A 19,526-nucleotide genomic window follows, 5' to 3' on the forward strand; every position below is an offset into this window, starting at 1 on the left:
ATCATCTCAAGAGTGTATAAGGTCTATAGAATTTTTAATGGTTCATGCGTCTTTTATGAGTTCAACTCCTCCGACAGCCCAGATTTCGGATTCATCTTCGTAACAGTCCGAGAAGATGGTCTCCGGATCACCACCGGCCGCTATTCTTTCTCTTTCGACACCGGCTAATCTCTTGCCTACACGCTTGGTGTAATCAGTGACAGACCTCAATTGAATGGAGTCAGCAGCACAGTTCTGCAATGTTGGGCCAGAAAGCTGGGAAATCCATGCCTCAAAGGACCTCATGTCTTCTTCCTCTACTAATCTGAAAATTGCCAGATACGCCTTCTCAGCTGCTAGCTTAACTGGGATGATGATATCCCGTAAGCACGAAAACACTGAAGGTCCCAATAAATCGTAGAACGGTTTCACACATTCCTCATATTTGAACCTGGCCAAAGTGCGCACTACCACTAAAGACAACCGTCTCGAATCCAAAGAATTGCTGGCAGGACGTAGCATATCTTCACATAACACCTCGACGAGGCTCTTTATGTCATCTTCGGAAAGCTCAAAAGCAGCTTGAGATTCTTGTTTTCCGAAAGGCGACTTCTTCTCCCCCACTAGTAACAAGAATTTACCAATAGCTGTCAAGGCGTTATCGGAGATGTATGGGGTTGTGCATCTCGCAGCATTGGCCAAATACTCAACGAAGGCAGAGGTCGATTCCGGATTGAACAGGTGTGCCGGAGCATCTCTCAAAAAGGAGTTCAAAGTCAAGATTGCAAAACGGCCCGCCTCACCAGTAATGTCAACTCTCAACACTTTGTTGCTAAGAATTGACTGAGCTTCATCCTTCGTCATGATGCCAGAGAGAGAGCCAATTAGCTTAGCATATGCTGTCGCCAACTTGTCATTGACGCTCAAAATTTGTTCTTCAACAAGATTGACAATAGTATGCTTGGAATTTTCATTCAGCTTGGAGCCAGCTTTCGAGACAATTTCAAGTAAACCATTTAGCAAGGCCGTTTTCACACCATCATCGTCGGTCTGTCTGGCACCGGTGACAAGTTCCGAAACCAGGGGATCAACTCTTGGCTGATATTCGATCAAAGAACCGAGAGCCTTCGCAGCGCGCAAACGAAGTGTTTCGTTTGAAGCGTCCGAGAGTGATTTTACAAATGTCCTTTGTAACTGAGGAATGAACGGCCTCAAGAATTGCGGAATCTTAGCAAATAACACGTTGAGAGCATAAAGGATGGCAGCTTTAACATCGCCTGGAAACCTCTCTCCGACAACACGAATCAAAGGCCCTGTAATTATAGTAACAAAGGATTTCAAGTTGTCAGATGGTGTTCTCTTAACAATGTCGGCAATCGCCATTGCTGCTATCTCACGTTCTTCATTGGAACCGTACATTAAACCATGCAGGAAAATTCCTAGAATGCAGCTTGGACCCTTGGGTAGCTTGAACACCGCCAATTCTGTGTTTTCTTTGCCAACCAGTTCCAACGCTTGTTTTGCAGGTTTGACCAACTTGCCAAGCATAGCTTTGCCTTGCCTCTTTATCAAAACAGATAACTCATCAAAAATAGCTTGAACAACCTCAGGGTCTTTGTCGTCAAATGACATGATTGATTGAGAGATAATCTCTGGAGTGTAAATGTCGTAGGTGAGAGTTGTTTCTTCGAAAAATACAGGGAGACGTTTCAAAATTACTAGACGTTTCGCTCTGTTTTCATCTTTCATCAAGCTTAAGATATGTTGCATCAACGGATGCATACCATCGGCATCATCGACAGAGCTCAAAACGCTTCCAAGAGCATCTTCCAAGGCCAAAGTCGTTTTTTCGTCATGAGAGGAACCTGCCAGAGAATTTACTAGGGCATTTATAATAACAGAGAGACGTCTGTAGAGAGCGGGGCCAGCTACCTGAGCTAAGGAACCAAGTGCACGAGCCCTGAACGCGTCGATTGGTGGCCTCAATAGAGTTGGAATTAGTATCGGGAAAATAACCTCGGACTTGGTTGACATGATCTCTTGCAACGCCAGTAGCGCATATTCAGAGCTCTCAGTAGAACCTAACATGTTGAGCAAGTGGGGTAAAACTTCATCGACTGCAACCTTCTCAAATACTTCTTGGAATGCGTCGAAAGACAATGCTGAAGATTCTCTCACCGAACCATCACCGTCCACAAGTGTGCGGCGTATAATATTTACAATAGTAGATTGATAATCCACCAATGATTCGTATGACGAGGATTGGAGAAGTTCGCGCAGAGCGATGCAGACACCCTGCTTTGATTCAGAACCGCGAGCTTGATCGAGAGAATTTTCCAATACTGGCAGAAGTTGAGATAAAGCGTTGCTCCCAACACGTCTCACTAGATCACCCAAAGTCTGGGCAGCGATATGCCGCAAACCTGCAGATGAAGAAGCGAGATGTACAACAACAATGCTTGTAAGAGTGGGTAAGATTTCCTTGACAGTCCTAGGAGTATTGGGAACGATGGCCTTCCAGACGTCAACCGTAGTCGCACGAACAACACCAGACGTATCGGACCTGCAAATGAAAAGGGATGAAAGAATGCGGTCGCGACGATCTTGACCAAGCACTTCCAAAAGCTGCTTCGTGACCTCGTGATTGGTCTCACCATCTTCATCGTCAAATTCATTTTTGGAGGATATTCCTGTAACCTGGAAGAGCAAGTCACTAGTCAATTGCACAGAGGACAACCTGATTCTTTCGTTCTCATCAAACATCCCCTTTTCAAGCTCTGGAAGCAGTAGATCGATTGCTTTAGTGGCATAATTCTTGACCAAAAGCTTTCCAGCTTTCAAGGAGGTGTCAGAAATGTTGTCGTCCGGATCAGCGAGCCCGCTCAAAATAGGCTGAATAATTTGGCTCACGTAAGGCGCAAACTGAGGACCGAAACACAGAGGCAAAAATAAAAGAAGAGGCATGAAACCTTCTCTAATGTAAGATTTGGGGCTGGTGACGCCAGCCATGATTGTTGGAAGCATCTCATCCAGTTTGGACAACCCAAGTCCACTAATGACTTCTGATAAAGCTTGAGCAGAACCCATTCGATCACCAGCCTTGCTATCATCACTTAAGGTTGCCAATAGGCGAGGGATCAAATGAGGGAACTTCTCTTCGCCTAGTCTTTCTACCAGAGCTCCAAGAGCCCTGGCGGCAGTAGCTCTTGTGCTAGGAACTGGATCGACCATAGCCGACTCCACTTCATCGACCAGTTGTTGTAGGTACGGCACCAAGTCATTTGCATCGACTAAAATTGCCATGTTACCAACGATCTTACACGCCTTTCTCTTGGTATTTGCAGACCTTTCACGCATACCACGATGAATAACGTGTATAATCAGAGCGAGAGAAGGTCCATCAATGTAGTGCACGAACTGAGTTTGTATCAAAGCATTTAATGCGTCTTCGGTATGCTTAGTAGGGTCCCCAATAGCTTTAATGAGGGTTGGGACGAGAACCTGAATTTCTGGATTTCTTATGACCTCTCCAAATCGATTCAAGGACTGATCGGCAGCTTTACGCACCTCCTTATGAGAGTCGTTCAGAACAGCAACAATTTCAGGCACAATTGTCGAAAGAGAAGCGGAAAGTTGGGTTGGGTCAAGATATGCCATATTACCCAGCAATTCCACGGATCCACGTTTGGTTCTCCAAGAAATATCCTCGAGATTACTCACGGCCACCGGGATTAACTTTTTGACACCAAAACCAGTAGTATTAGCCATGATGCTTTTAGTAGCATCAGCAGTGGCATTTCTTACCTCCGGAACGGAGTCACCAAGATTCTTCAGGATATTTGGCAGAATCTCAATGACGTAAGGCTCGAAGAATTTCCCCAATGACTTAGAAAGACATTCGAATGCGAAGGCAACAGACTCTCGCTTTTGTGCGTCTTTCTTGTCCTCTGAGGCATCCATAAGATCGTGAATAATGTCGTACTCAGATAGAGAACCGATACCCAACCCTTTCACGAGGCCTGCCAATCCCCATGCTGCACCCCGTCTAGAGTGGAGTCTCGTCTTAGGGTCTAGCAACTTTTGCATCATGCTTTTCAAATAATTGCCAGTCTGAGCTTTCAACAAGCCAACTAATGGCGATATACAAGTCGAGATGGCTTGCTGGACCTCTTCCGAAGGAGGATCGAGCGTATGCAGAAGACGCTCAACAATAGTTGTTACTCGAGCATCGTCCGCTGCCAAGTGCCGGGCAAGAGTTCCGTACAAAATAATAACATTTTCCTTTGTAGCGACATCTTGCTTGACCTTGAGAGCCTCTTCGAAGATCGGTATCAAGTCTTCAACATTCCGAGAGCCATGATGAGCAATCACTTCGATACCTGCTTCTTTTATTTCCTGTCTAACCAGACTTTCGCGGTCCCCCAAAGCACCACTGTTGACAAGGAACTTAACAAACTCTACAGGCCATCTACTGTCCTTAGAAAATACACTCGAACACTCTCTGAAAGCAATAGCAGTAGTGCTTCTATCCTCCCAGCAGTCTTTTTGAGCCTCGGAAGAGATGACCACCAGGCCGTACTCGTCGATGATTGGATCAGGAATACGGGCTTTCTGAGAGTAGAAATTCATTAATTTCTCGAAATGTTTCCCGAAAAGTTCACCAGACTTCGAGCTCAAAACATGCAAAGCAGTGGCATATGACCTAGCCACGAATAAGCGCAAGCCACTATCTCCTTGGCCGAAATAGTCGAACAAATTATCAAGAAGCTCTTCGCGAACTTCAAAATTGTTAAATTTCCAGATGGATGCCGCAGTTTCTCTATTTGACTCGCTAGCATCTTGCATCAATATGAAAACTTGAGAGGAGAACCCCATGAAAGGTTCCAAGTCAAACTCATCATCAACAGCTTCCAAAATCGTGGCTCTGACAAAATCGTTCGAACTCATTAAACTGCCAAGAAGCAAGTCCAGATCAGTTTGGCTAGGAGACTGTGATACGTTCTGACATAGCGCTAGAAAACATTCCTTAGCGGACCTTGCCTTGGAAGACACTGATAGAAGAGATATTAATACTTCCAGAATATGCTGTCGGGGAATCAAGGGGTCTGCAAAGGATTCAGCGTGGCCACCAATAATCTCCATTGCCAACAACAACTGCTCTTCTTCTTTGTTCTCTTCTATGAACTCACTTTTCACTACTGGTTTGTCAGAATTACTCACAGAAATCCTTTTGCCTTCTTCTAGCACCTTTGATAATAACGGTAAAAGAAAGGTTAGAGTCTCTGAATCGAACACCTTTTTGTTAGCAACGAACTTGACCCTGAAAAGAACTCTGGATATTAGGTCAAGGAGGTTCTCCTGACATACGCTGTCGGGGATTCCGCGAATTTCAAAAGCACGTAGAGTAGCCACGGCGATTGAACGCCTTATGGTACCCAAACTCTCCGACACGCTTGATGACAGGTCAATAAACGTTTCAACTCCATTTTTGGGAACCAGGTCAGTAAATGCTGGAGCCTCTAACGCGGTCAGTATGCCAGATACAGCCACTGGGAGCCAGACCGCTGCTCCATTATCTACTAGTGATGTTTCCCTGCTCAATTGAGAAACAAGAGAAAGCGTCCGGTTAGACTCTGTTACAATGAGATTGACGGCTTTCCGAATATCGGCTTCCTTTGACAACTGCGCATTTACCAGCTCCCTTTCTTCTCTGGTATACTTCTTTGGGCCCATTCTTTTTTGGGCTTGCTTCTCTCTGACTTCTTCCTCCCATTTGAGAGTTTCGTAATCCTTGGAATTTTTATTGTCAAGCTGCTTGTTTGATTTTTGTAAGACTTCTGATACCAATTCGCCATCAGCACCCTTCCAGATTTCAATCTGGGACGCATCGACAGCTTGCAATCTTGAACAATTAAGCTCACTTTTTATTAGATCGACGATTAGATGAGAAATCGTGGATGGGTTGACGAACGCAGCATAGGTGATGGATTTGACGGCAGCTTCGTATAACGCGGAAGACTTGATGACCTCATCTGCCGTCAAATACTTAAATTTAGTAAAAATATCACTGGAATTCTCTGATATAAGCCTTACTGGATTCAAGTCGGCATTTAAAACCAGCTCTGCCCAACCGCTCTTCAATTTGAGTTTAGAATATTGTGAGAGGACAAGCAATTCAACGAGAACCTTTTTCAAAGCTTCTTTGTCATCGACATCTTGACAGAGAGTCATAATAACGGGAGTCACGTAACGGAGTGAGATACCATCGCGATCTGACAAGATTCCCTCGACTACGGCTTTCTCTAACGCTCTGATCGCATCTATACCAGTCGTCAGAGTGGTTCTTTGATATGCGCGGTGAAAGAGTTTTACTCCCAGTGACCTTTCCTCGCCACTTAACTCAATAGACATGGTAGCTACCAACCACGCATGACCAATCGAGCGAGAAGTCCAATTATCATCAATTAATAGAGACTTGACTTGTATTGCGAGCTGAGCGCTTTCCATGGATGAGAGTAGGTCAATCCCAACGAAGCAACTTAGCACGCTTCTCGCTGTGTACTTCGCTGGGGATGAAAGAACATCCCTCAGGTATTCTAGAATTTCCTTTGACTGGTCGCGAAACTCCTCCGCAGACTTCTCGTCTATCACGTTGAGCAAGGCGGCAAGCCATAGCTTCTTAACAGACTGCCTTTTGTCGTTTAATCCATTCCTTATCAGAGTGACGGCAGAAGCAGGTGGAGCTTCCAATCTCGAATAATGATGGAAATAAGCCCGGAGCATTGACTCCAAAACAAGTTCATTGGACTCCTTAGACAAATAGTTCACAAGTCCGTTCGTAATGTCTAAGGATACTGAAGCACTTGAAGGAATAGCGCTCAGGAGACGTGACACAATGATTTTGTAGTCCACATGCAAATTGGACTTGAGATTTTTGAAAGTTTCCGCAACCAATTTTTGCAAATCGCTAGAAGAAGAATCATTGGTAGAACGCAGAAGACTGAGAATCGATCCTAGGGACACAGACTTAACCGTTTCTTTACTACTTTTCAAGGAGGAAAAGGATTGGGCCATTAGTTTGGAATCAACAAATATTGAAGAAAGGTCGACTTTAGCAGGATCCATACTCGCATAAAACTCGCTTGCTAATGGGAAACCTATTTCAGATGATCTCAAAATACACTTCTCTAAGTTCGGAACGATGTGAGAACTGAATAGGTCTGAAGTAACGAACTCGCGAGCGAAAGGCGTGAAAAAAGTCTCCACACAGAAAGGGGACGGTGGATCCTTGCATAGAACAACGTCTTTCCCCACATATGCACAGAAGGACATGACAATGCTTTCGGCAAACGCCGCATGGTGGGCAGGCTCAGATGGTAAGAGTTGGCCCACAGCCTTTGTAAGGGCTCCCATCACGGCTAACACTCCGGCCGCAGGAAGTTTGGCCTTACCGGCTTGTTCTAGCGTTGCTTCGGAAACGAGATCGACCGAAAATTGGTTTTTATTGTCACCACTTTTTCTCAAAATCGAGGTGAAAGTTTTTGTCATTGACTGCAGCACGCTTTGGCGAACTCTGCGACGATGTTGATTCTGTTTAGATTTCGAGCGTTTGGCCTCCTCATGCACATCCAGGGCCGTTTCGATGATCTGAGCAGTGAAGCACAGCAATTGCAGTAATTCCACAGTTGTTGCCATTGTGCTTTCAGAATTTTCTTCGCTCTTGATTTTTTGTAGCACGCTAATCTTCAACAACGCATTGATCCAATCCAAAAGGTTCATGTAATCAGCGACAGCCCGAGTAGACGATGTTTTGGTCACTATTCCCTGGATAAACTTGGTTAGACCCTTCAATCCCCGCGGTGAACGTTCGAATAATCTTTTGAACACCTCAATCACCTTCTGCATCGATTTCTGGTCTCGAATGTACAAATAGCTATCCATGATCCCGAGTACAATTTCCTTATCTGTGCCTTCATCTAAAGCCACATTTTGGTCTTCCAGGAGCGCGATTACCTCTTCCAAAACTACCAACCGCGCTGAGAGCGCTGAATCCTGAAACGCTTGAGCCAAAAGAGAGCCAACGCCCTCCCATGTTCCGTTCAAAACACTCATTGCTTGCAATTTCTGCCACTACTGGCTTACAGAACGATTAGTTCCAAACCTTTATGCTTAAAAAGAGTGTTTCTCAGCTAAAATGGTTACAGTTAACCGGTTTCTTATAGCTTTCTTCGATCATCAAATTTTCTCTCGTTTATTGTGATCTGGATCTGACGATGAGTATATAAACTTTAAGATCTTTAGAGCTGCCCTATCCTGAACCCCATTGAATCTAATTCATAAACTCATCAACAGTTATAGTTGATGAGGGTAGGCATAGCTATTTAGAAAATTTTATAAATGTCCATGAATCTGGTGAGTCGGTGGTGGGTGCTCCCTCATTAGAAAAAATTTTGGTCTCTGGGGAGTGCACTGCGACCTTCCCATCTTCCCATCTTCCCGTCACCTCTGTTTAGCAACCTTGAAACATCATATGAGATTGTTCTCTTGTTCATATCGTGAGAGGTTTTCGTAAAATATTTTGGTAGCTGAATCGATCACCGACCATGTCCTTTCGTTCACTTGCGCTTGCCAAAAAATGACTTCCCACTCTTTGACGTAGGACTGGACGTTGACGAAGGGCCAGACTTGTCCGTCTTGATCTTTGGCGCAGGAGGACCAAAAGACCCTGTCATGAAAAGACCTGCACCTGTTAGACCCGTTCCTGCCATATTAGAGTTCACCCTCTTGAGCTTTTGAGTTCTGGCCGGTCTAGAGCCGCTTTTGGTGTCAATCGAAGACACGTCACTCTTCTCAGGGAGACTCGCGTCCGATTGAGCGAACTTGGGAACGCCTTCGGGTGCTGTGCCTGCACGGGTTCCTCCTGTATTCACATTGATGGTCATGGGGCTTCTTCTGTCAAGACTCGTGGTGGATTCCACCCGCGGCAGCTTCTCCATCGATGACGACGCTCTGATCGTTGCATGGTCTTCAGATTTTGTGGGATCATTTGGCAAGCCCGTGAATTCACTCTCAGTGGGTGTGGCTGAATGCGCGGTATCACTTTCACGCGAAAAGGAGCAGCTCTCCACTTTCCGCTTCAACAACTTCAGCTTCTTTGATAAAGCAATGACGCTAACACATCTGACAATAAGGCGTGTATCATGTACCAACGTCGCAGTCTCGTGGAACAGCTCAACGACATAATCGACTGGCGGTAGAGAATTAGCAGATGCCATGTTAGCAAGTGTCAGGTTATCCACATTTCGCCTGTTGCCGTCTGACCTGTTTAAATGATCTCCCTTCTTGTAAAAATCAATGATGTTCTTCAATGACGAGTTTTCGGAGTCGACTTTCTTGGATAACGGATCAACAGGCATATCCTCTTCGCGCTGACGAAGCTTTTTATCTATCTTTGAAGTGGATGCGAGCCCAAAGCCGACACACAGATCACCCGAGTCGGAGCTTGAAGTAGAGCTCTCAGGAAGCCCTGCACTCGTTTCCTCGTTCCGCGCCACTCTCCTTTCAGCAGCATTATCCTCGGGGCTTTCTTCATACCCATCATTTCTGAATTCCCCTGCATTTCCTACGACTTTCTTTGGTGTAAAACCACTGCTGGGCGTTTCACGAGGTTCTCTCTGAAGATCTTTATGGCTTTCAGAATGTTTCAAGTCGATAATTTGAGTCGAGAATTCGGAGTTGACATTTTGTGACATATTGCTCAACTTTTGTTGCTCCATTCTATCAGCTTTATTCTCTCTATCTGTTTTATCGCTTGCCTCTTGTGTAATAACCTTACTTCTTGGGTGATCGGCGAAACTTTCCGCACCTATTTCCTTTGTCGAGTGCCCTGAATCCTTTACTGAGTGCTCAGGACCTCTGTAAGTTGCGCCTCTACTTACAGCGTTCTTCTTCATTGCCCCATTTCCCTTTGATGCGTTAAATTCGACTGTGCCATCAGTATTCGTGTTTGGCGTCACACTGGACCCACCAGAGTTGTTGCTACCACGATGTCCTTCTGCGAAAAGGACCGGTACATTCAGTGAGTATGGTTCCTTGGTCTCCTTATTGATGGTACCCCATTCACCACTTTCAGAGCTGCAAGCAGAACTGAGTCTCGGCACTCGTCTCAAAAGCTGCACATCGAAAAATCCATTATCGACTGCATGGAGAGCTTCTTCGAGCTCAAGCAACTCCTGGCTAGCCGTTTGAATATCTATGCAGTCCGTGTCTCCCTTGGTATTTCTGGAGCTGAGGAAACGCTTCAACGATTCTCCAATTGCCAGCAAACTTTCCTCCTTCTTGCCTAAAATTGAGTAGAACGCTTCAGCTAGCAGGTCATAGAGAAGAGGAATCTCATATACTTTCGCCATTACCAGTAAATTCAATGCGACAGGCGACAGTAACCACTTGCCATTCACTTGACCTGTGTAGAAAAACTCAATAAGTGACCTTACGGTCGAAGTTGGCCACGGCATGTACAGCGATCTTGGAACAAGCAAGGGCTCTAAATCCTGCTCTGTAATAAAGTTAATACTTGTGCTGCTATCTGCCAGTGAGAGGTACGATGGTCGGCTTTCTTCGCTCTCCATTCTAGACTTCAAAGTGCTTCTCTGACTTGGTGTTTTCTGCTCTGTCGTTGGAGTTGATCCTTGATGAGGATCAATGCTCGCTTCTAATTCGACGTCGATCAAATTGTCCTCTAGAAGCTGCCTGTCAACTGACCTCTTGCGCATTAAGTGAGGATCTGGATGATGAAGTGGATTATTTTCTGATGCCACAGCTTCATTAATGCCGAGAAGTGATTGTGAGATTGAAGATGACAGTCCAGGACGTAAGGCATCGTGGTAGTATGATGAACGCCTCGATGAATATGGACTGTTCTTGGCCGAGGCAAACGACGTGGTCGCATCGAAATTAAGCTGATGTGGTGCCGCAGGAAGAGGGTCGGTGGGCATAGGGGGAAGGGGTGGCAGTTGAGAACTCAAAGAATTGAAGGTAGACGAGCTCAAAACACTATCTTGGGAAGTTCGGCGGTTGGAAGGATTACCCATCCTGTCAGAAGACGAGCTCACAAACGATATGGAACTGTTCTGAGACGCAACAGATGCTTTCCGCGAGCCGAAAGGACTCTGAGATACCGCCAGCTTTTCGTCGAGATGATGAAAGTTAGGATGAGATGCGCGACGCCCACCTCGTAAACCGCCATCAAACGCAAACGTAGTCGATGTAGACGACTTTCTGCGGGCCGCTGGACCTAGATGTCTTTCTAAACTTTCCAGCCTGCTGGGTTCGTTATTGAGTGGTTGCAATACTGGCATGGGGAGTGCAGACCCGCCGCTGCCCTCTTGGAAAGGAAGACGAAATACCATACCACCAGATGAGCTTGTTGTCTTACTTGGGTCAAAGTAAGAATCTTTTTTAAAGCTATCGCCAGCGTCTTTTGAATTTTTAACGGAATGTTGAAACTCCAGATTAGCGGATGGATCCGATTTTGAGTGATGCATTTTTGGAAGCACTGACGTGTCTGTGTTTGATTTCTCTTGAGAGCCTGCCTTATCTTGAGAGTTTGCTTTTCGTGAAACGTCGGTATTTTCGACAGTGCTAGACTTGTTGCCATAGAAAAATGGACTTGATTTTCTAGATATCAGTGGGTACTGCAGCTGTGTTTCTTCAGATCGTTCATTTTGTGGCGTTGTAGCCTCAAATGCTTCCTGTGAGGAAGGATTATCTGAGTTTCTCGGGTTCATGATGTCGAAGTGGTGACTTGTAGGAGTAGCGCTATAGTTACCAGTACTTGAGGAAAATTTGGCAAAAACATTCTCTTTGTTCTGATACTCAAATTCTTTGGACGACCTGACGTAACCATGAGCAAGAACGTCATCAAAATACCTCCCCCATCGCTTTCTCAACAAGAAAATTGGAACCCGCACGGAATCTCCGTCTTCGGTAACTATCTCAAAGTCGGATAACTGCTGACCGCAAAGCTCCAAAAAGTCTTTACCTAAAGCCATCGCATAAGATGGGAAAACGGGTGCTATAGTAGTGATGTCCATTTGGGGCGCTGAGTACCGAGAGTACCCTTCGAAGCTGTCGTGTCCAAGAGAAACTTGATCTGAACTCGCAGCACTTCTTTCTCTACCCAGCGCCAGATGAGGAGCTCTGTGAAAGACGTTGATCATAGGAAGGGCAACACACAACATACTGCTGAATCTTTGAACGCTGGGCAGATGATTTTCTTTGGTCATGGTGCCTAATAAAATGACCTTGTGGTGAGAATGCCAGACAAAGAGTTGCCACAGTCGATGGCTGGAGCCGGCGGGATCATCAGATATGGTACTTATTTCAGTCCACTTTCCAGTAGGAATGTTGTAAGTGAAGCAGTGAAAACTTGAAGGCTCAAAGTCTGGATAAAAACCAGTGATGATAATGTTATGGCCAAAATAATCGCCAGATGGATGTTGCAAATGAAAAGGTGCCTTGTAGTGTTTAGCGTCTCTGCTACCGCGTCTTTTGAAAGCGGGCATCCTCTTACCGTTAGGGCCCGGATTCAAGGGCTGGATGACGACAGGGTTGGCATCTTCCTCTGAGTCGTCGCTAGGGGCGTAGCTGACGATGAGTGGATTATTCGTAGCCTGATCCCTAATTAATAGTGAGAAATTGGAATTTTGTAAGAGAGGAGTGTTTCGCCCATCGATATTGGTAGTTATTACCTGTGCAATCGATCTTTCATCGTCCAACGATTCCCATCGGTTTTGAGTCAAGTTATATATGTCGACGACGTGTATGGGACGATCCAAATTATTGAGCCCACCGACAATATACAGATGTGTATCATCTTCATCCTCAGGACCCGGAACTATGTGCATGTTATGATTGAAACGCCTTGCAATGCAGGGGTTGCAGCTAATCTGTCTCCACACCTTTGTACGCAGATCCAAGGCCCAAAGTTCATTGGAGGCTATGAGTTCGTACCCCGATTGCGGCGAAACGACCAGCCCACCGAAAACGTACAGATGGCCATCATGGTAGCACATAGAATGGAATACACGTTCTTTCATAACCAATTGCGTTGACTCATCTTCTGAGTTTGGCGGGTCACTTTCAGTGTCCACTAGCTCCCATTTTCGTGATATGAGGTCCAAGTGGAAGACTTCTTGGCTGATCCATTCTGCCAAGTTCTGGAATCCACTTGTGTGTTTGCGTTTGCGCGCAAAAAATAGTATAAGCTCCTGCTGTATTGATACCGAATTTACCTCTGTCAATTCTAATGGAATCGTGAAGCCGCCGTAAACGAAAATAGACGATCTGGCCAGTACACAGCTTGCTCCAGTCCTACAATCTAGTGTTTTAGACCGTTTTTCGCATTCTGACAACGACAACTCTTGATCGGGATTCAGTTTCGGTAGCGTTGTGGGATGGCAAGAACCCGGTGACGGCAGAAGTGGTGTCATCTGTAAGTTGAATCTGTTGACACCTTCAGAATGGTAGCTAACCCACCCTAAGCCAAGTCAAAGTCTAAGTCTAGTGGGCAAGTTTAGGAGATGGGAGATGTCTTCCCTGTACATGCATTATCATTTAAATTCTATATACTTGAATTAGGTGTCCGGTACCCATAGTTAAGAAGCACATAGTACGAACGGGCGTCAGACCAAAAATCGTTAAGCTCCAGTTTGTATCCACGAGTTATAACCTGGAGATGTACTTTTAGCATTTAAGTTCTGATTTAAGTGCTAATTCAACAGAAACATGGAGGGAGTTCGAAGTTCTCATGCCACCACACACGACCAATTTAGACTTACCAGTACGAGTACTAGCGGATACCGATTAATGAAGTGTCTGGCTCTGGTAGCATTGACAGAGGATCGACATGACCAGAATGCACAGCCTGCGAAAATTGCAAGTCGAGCAATGGTCAGTATGCGAGATTTCAAATGTGCGTTGCGGATAAATGACACGATTAAGGGCAACAAAACTGAACTTCCAACAGCGTTGATAACCTGTGGGAAAAAGCAGTAGCCGCAGGTGGATACTGCTGCCAAAAATGGAATTTTTTCGCTATCTTCAGGGTCACTACTGCTGCCAAGTGTGAGATGGGCAGCTAGGACGACCAAAGAAGCCCAGGAAAGAACAAAAATGCGGGGGAACTGAGACGATGCCCGGGAAAGAGCCACGCTGAACGCAATAGTGAACAAAAGCGGGGCCCACAGATCTGCACAATGGTCACCTTGCAAAGAAGAAGAAGGAGTGGTGGTGTCGGAGTCGCTTGACCCTGAACATGTAAACGATGGGTATACCACCTGTTTTAGTCTAGCGTTGATCTGTATCAGATCCCGTTTGAGTGTTTGGGTCACAGGTTCGTCAAGAGTACCGCGTCCGAATGCGTGGGGCGTTTCGGCGACGGGGTCCGCAAACGGGTTTGACGTGGGCTCGCTTGCTGAATTGGCAACAAAATCTGGTTCAATGAAATCGGACATAAGTGTGGGCGTGGGGGTGGGTGCTGTGTACAGCGATTAAAGTAAGTCCTACCTTCTCAATGGCCCGATGTGCGGTATTATCGGGTAGACTAGCAAAAATTAATAAGATGTTTGGCACATCAGAAGGAAGGCAACAAGTTTTATAATCCTACATAGACACTAAGGTCTACTCAGAGATTGTTCACGCATGTTCGTTCATCATTATGAGTGCGAAATCAAATTAGAAATGAATTTCCAACGACGCTTCGGGGAAGCCTCGAACGCGAGACCCAAACCCTCCCGCAACGCTGTCTCCCAACTGGGCGACATGGGGTCTAAAAGACTATTCGTGAGCTGGATGTGGTGATCGTAAGGGGCCACATGGCGGGCGTGCTGCCAGCGAAGAGGCACGACACAAATATCGTGGATTCATCCAACGATGAAGAAGTGCACACCTTCAGATGGAAGACTACATGTGAGCAGGATCAACTACGCGTAAGTGTGTGGTGTGTGCGGTGGTATATGCTACAGCCCCGTATACTGTGACCTTTCTATCATCGTTTCTCAACAGAATAGGGAAAGACTAGACTCGAGTAAGCCTGTGTGATAAGGCTGGTTTACTGCGGTGCACGAGGTGCGATGCTCATCGGTAAAATCAATTATGTAGTCTCGAAAACAGGCGTCACGTTTCCAATGGCTAGTAAGTTGAAGTGATCTGAACTGGTAATTGTTGATGTACAACGGATCATGTATCATCAGCTGAGTGAGCTTCCTCTTCGCTCTCTGATTCAAGAGCAATTCGGTCGCCCACGTCAGAGTTTGACGTACCTTCTGGAAAATTGACACGCCAGCCACGTCGTCAAGCAGTTGTGATGAATAAAATGATTCACGGAATCCGTAGCCCTTCCTCCGAATTCACCGTACGCATGTGGTTTTTCTATTCGTATCGAAAACTTTCGTTCCAGAAGCACCTTGGTAATGGCAGAACATCTCTCGAAGCACGGCGAGAAAACAAAACGAATGTGGAACTATTCGCACTCTTATAGTACATCATTGTGTCTGTCATCGAGCAAAAGATTGTTGCATACTTTTCATGCGCCTTCGGCAATGGTTTAAGGCTTCAGCTCTCAATCTGTTGAGGTGTTGCAATTTCGATATTGATATTTGATGGATTGTCGTAATTCGTGCCGCCGTTTGCAGGGTTGGACAAACCCTTTTAAGCTGTATGAAATATTGAATCCATACCCGCAGTTTTTCGGGCAAAACTGTTGGGAAACTCACGTTCACGAGAGAAACGTGGACGAAGCGTTCAAACCGGGATACAAATCTAGTTTCCATAAAATTGGGGATAGAATCCCAGATATTGAGCTGAACCTTGGATGTGAGGTAGTCCATTTTGCCGAATCAATTGCCGTGTTGTTTCTCGAGCATTTCTACAGTGTCCTTGGAAAGAATGTTGAAATCGTGGTTCGACCGTCGTATTCTCACAGATCCTCCCTCTTCGTTGATGCAATACCCTGTAAGTTGAGTTTCTAAATCATCCTGCATGCCACGCTTTATCAACGGCGATGCTCACGACTTTATGCTTTAGGAATATACCTCCAGTTTCCCACCAAAACGTCACTGAAATATATTTCAGTGTGACGTGAACTGCTAATATGTCATGAAAATCAATACTATTTTCTGGTTAGAACGTCTTCTTTTGCGCGTTAGATAGAACTCATGGTAGATGTTCAACCTTGGACGTGCTGCACTTGATAATCTGCAATTGAGTTACTCTTCGAAACAAAATTTTTGAGTATCATAAGGCCAGTTTGGAATGAGAGTGCGGTAATCATGAGGGCCAAATTCTTTACAATTTCCGTTGAGTGGATACCGTCATGGTAGTAGAGACAAATATCTCCTCCCTAAACAAAAAACGCAGCATTCTAGTTCTAAAATGCACATCACAGCACCTGAAGACTTGTCGATGGCCTTTATACACAATGTCTTTATTAGAAACAGCTTCAATGCTTGAATCTGCTGTCAATCCTACTCATCATTCTACACGGGTACTCGTTCTTGTCCCCAGTCCTGAAGTCTCCGTACGCTCCGACTGTTCTACTGCAAGCCATCCACAATCATCCTACACATGCAGTCTTTAAACCGTATCAAGATCAATGCTGACGCGGCCAGAATAGGGAAATAGCTTGTTCTATGTGCATCACTGTGTACGAAACCATCATTCATTTTTTCACTCACTCTTCCACTTACATTGTCACGTCAATCCCGATATACACATCCACTTACAATTCCTCTTTCCAAACCCCCCATTTTCATATCGACCTTCCATTTCCCTTATATCCATCCTAAACCCTTTATTGTCTATTCACTCTCATAAACACCTCTCTTTATATACTCGCTCATCACTAATGTCATACACTGAGTATTTTGTTTTTTCTTACGGGGCAACATTTCCCAAAAAATAAAATAAAAAAAAAAAATTTATTATTATACCAAATTTTCAACGTAGATAATCTCAAGTCAGTAAACTTCCCACCTACTTATAAGCTTTGTTCAGCCGCAAAACACAAGCTAACACAAGGACCACACACAAGAGATGGAAACGCCGGCTGTGGATCTGGACAACATCATCGACCGGTTGCTGGAGGTCAGAGGCTCCAAGCCCGGCCAGCAAGTCGATCTGGAAGAGCACGAGATCCGGTTTCTGTGCTCGAAGGCGCGGTCTATTTTCATCAAACAACCGATTCTACTAGAGCTAGAGGCTCCCATCAAGGTATGTGCAAGTTGCTACGAGCGGAGAAGCGAGAAGTACGGAGAGAGAAGGGGAAAAACGGAAAGAACACGACAACAAGGGCCGAGAAGGGTTTTTTGACAGATCAGGAATTTGAAAAATTGAAAAAAACCGGTTTGAGTGGTAAGAGGCGGAGTGAGGCCGGGGAGTCTACGGGAATGGTTTTTTTTCGTTCGAATTGTATGGTAGCTTTCCAGAGGACTACAACGACGATTTAGGACCCCCCTTTTTTTGGATGGACCGATATGACACGCATTGTATGTTTATTCCCCTCGCTTTCCTGCCCTTATGATATAACGCTTGATTACTGTACTGGGTGATTTCCTGGACCCTCTACTATTGTTTTTTCGAAACCTGAAACCAAGAAAACTGTCATCATGACACACCACCCCCCTCTTTCCCACTAATTGCGCGATGTTTGGTTTTTCATGAGTATTGGAAACCATCGATTTCAAATACAATGAAGAAAGATATTGGTGGTGTAGTATAGAGTGACCGGTTGAACGAGTTGCGAAGGTGAGTGCTGATACCACTACTAGTATTGTCATTACTATTGTCACTGCTGCTGCTACTGCTACTGCTACTACTCATTGTCCTTTATCCTGTCATTTCCTTTGTTGATGGGGGGCTATTCGCCACGCCACCCGGATATGGATATGAATAGGTAGAGGCTTCGTTTCAAGCGACGCAGATGGTGGGGGTAGTGATGAACTGTATTTCGTTCAGAGTGATATCTCAGCACCTCCTCTCGAGATATTGGGAATTTCAGGCCCAAAGACAGTCTTCTTCTCCATTTCTTCTTCTCCATTTCTTTTTCTCCCTCTTCTTCTTCTTTTCTTACTAGCTTCGACTCCCCCAGATCTTTTACTAACTTTTTCCCCCACAGATATGCGGTGATATTCATGGCCAATACTACGATCTGCTACGTCTATTCGAGTACGGTGGATTTCCTCCAGAGAGCAACTACCTGTTTCTAGGTGACTACGTGGATCGTGGTAAGCAGTCGCTGGAAACCATCTGTTTGTTGCTAGCATACAAAATCAAATATCCCGAGAACTTTTTCATCCTGAGAGGCAACCACGAGTGCGCATCTATTAATCGGATCTACGGCTTCTACGACGAGTGCAAGCGCCGCTACAACATCAAGCTATGGAAGACTTTCACAGACTGTTTCAACTGTCTCCCCATCGCGGCCATAATCGACGAAAAAATCTTCTGCATGCACGGTGGGCTATCGCCCGATCTAAACACTATGGAGCAAATCAGACGTGTGATGCGGCCCACCGATATCCCAGACGTTGGGTTGCTCTGCGATCTATTGTGGTCTGATCCCGACAAGGACATTGTTGGTTGGTCTGAAAATGATCGTGGTGTGTCATTCACATTTGGTCCCGACGTTGTAAGCCGTTTCTTACAAAAACAAGACATGGAACTCATTTGCAGGGCTCACCAAGTTGTCGAGGATGGCTACGAGTTTTTCAGCAAACGACAACTAGTTACACTTTTCAGTGCGCCCAATTACTGTGGTGAATTCGATAACGCCGGTGCAATGATGAGCGTAGACGAGAGTCTTCTATGTTCGTTCCAAATTTTGAAACCGGCTCAAAAGACTCTGCCCCGTCCCCAGGGCAAAAAGAAGAAATGAAAAGCGCGTTTTTTTAATCAGGTGGGGGTGCGAGAGAAGTAAACGATGGAGGGGAACGCAGCGCATATCAATTCAATTTTCTTTTTTTTTTTTAACCAGCAAGCACATTATGGAAAAATGAAGGATATACTATTTCCTGGACTCAAGAGGGCTTTGTGCAAGTCACCTTTCTTCCCTCTTTTGTTTTTTTTTTTCTACCTTCGTTTATGTTCGAGCCCGTGTGGATATTTCCCTTTCTATCTGTGTGCACATGGGAATACCTTCTTATTTGAAGTGCAGAAGCTAGAGTTCCTTTGGTCAAGTATGATGCTGAACTTACGTTGACATTGACAATCCAATTCTATTTTTTTGCGATACCCTTGGTGATCACTGAAGCCTCGTCTGCATACGTGTGGTGAAAGCAGAATCCCTGTCGATGAATAAGCTTTTAGAATATCACTTGTATCCAAAGTACGTTTCACGTCTAAAGAATGTTTCGCACGATGAGGACTGATAACGAAACGCGGTTTGTAGTCAACTTCACGCTTCTGCAACTTGAGCGCACATTCATAGAGAAGGGAAACGAACGAAACCCCAAGAAAAAAGAACACCAAAAAAAAAAAAAAAAAAAAAAAAA

The 19,526-nt window shown here is 45.1% G+C and overlaps 4 protein-coding genes across 4 annotated transcripts; 1 reads left to right on the forward strand and 3 right to left on the reverse strand.

Annotated features, from left to right (window-relative positions):
• Positions 1 to 42: 42 nt before the first annotated feature.
• Positions 43 to 8,091, reverse strand: GCN1 (LALA0S01e13256g1_1; the record flags this gene model as incomplete). Its single annotated transcript, XM_022774712.1, has 1 exon — positions 43 to 8,091. The coding sequence occupies one exon, from the start codon at positions 8,089 to 8,091 to the stop codon at positions 43 to 45; it is 8,049 nt and encodes a 2,682-aa protein (XP_022626782.1).
• Positions 8,092 to 8,594: 503 nt separating this feature from the next.
• On the reverse strand, positions 8,595 to 13,469 carry LALA0_S01e13278g (LALA0S01e13278g1_1; the record flags this gene model as incomplete). The annotated part of the gene is made up of 1 exon (XM_022774713.1): positions 8,595 to 13,469. One exon carries the CDS (start codon positions 13,467 to 13,469, stop codon positions 8,595 to 8,597), a length of 4,875 nt encoding a protein of 1,624 aa, XP_022626783.1.
• A 315-nt stretch (positions 13,470 to 13,784) lies between these two features.
• Positions 13,785 to 14,492, reverse strand: YIP4 (LALA0S01e13300g1_1; the record flags this gene model as incomplete). Its single annotated transcript, XM_022774714.1, has 1 exon — positions 13,785 to 14,492. The coding sequence occupies one exon, from the start codon at positions 14,490 to 14,492 to the stop codon at positions 13,785 to 13,787; it is 708 nt and encodes a 235-aa protein (XP_022626784.1).
• Positions 14,493 to 17,070: 2,578 nt separating this feature from the next.
• On the forward strand, positions 17,071 to 18,910 carry GLC7 (LALA0S01e13322g1_1; the record flags this gene model as incomplete). Its single annotated transcript, XM_022774715.1, has 2 exons — positions 17,071 to 17,247; positions 18,152 to 18,910. 2 exons carry the CDS (start codon positions 17,071 to 17,073, stop codon positions 18,908 to 18,910), a joined length of 936 nt encoding a protein of 311 aa, XP_022626785.1.
• Positions 18,911 to 19,526: the final 616 nt, after the last annotated feature.

This window comes from Lachancea lanzarotensis, scaffold LALA0S01 (assembly GCF_000938715.1).
Source record: "Lachancea lanzarotensis genome assembly LALA0, scaffold LALA0S01, whole genome shotgun sequence".
Classification (NCBI taxonomy): Eukaryota; Fungi; Ascomycota; class Saccharomycetes; order Saccharomycetales; family Saccharomycetaceae; genus Lachancea; species Lachancea lanzarotensis.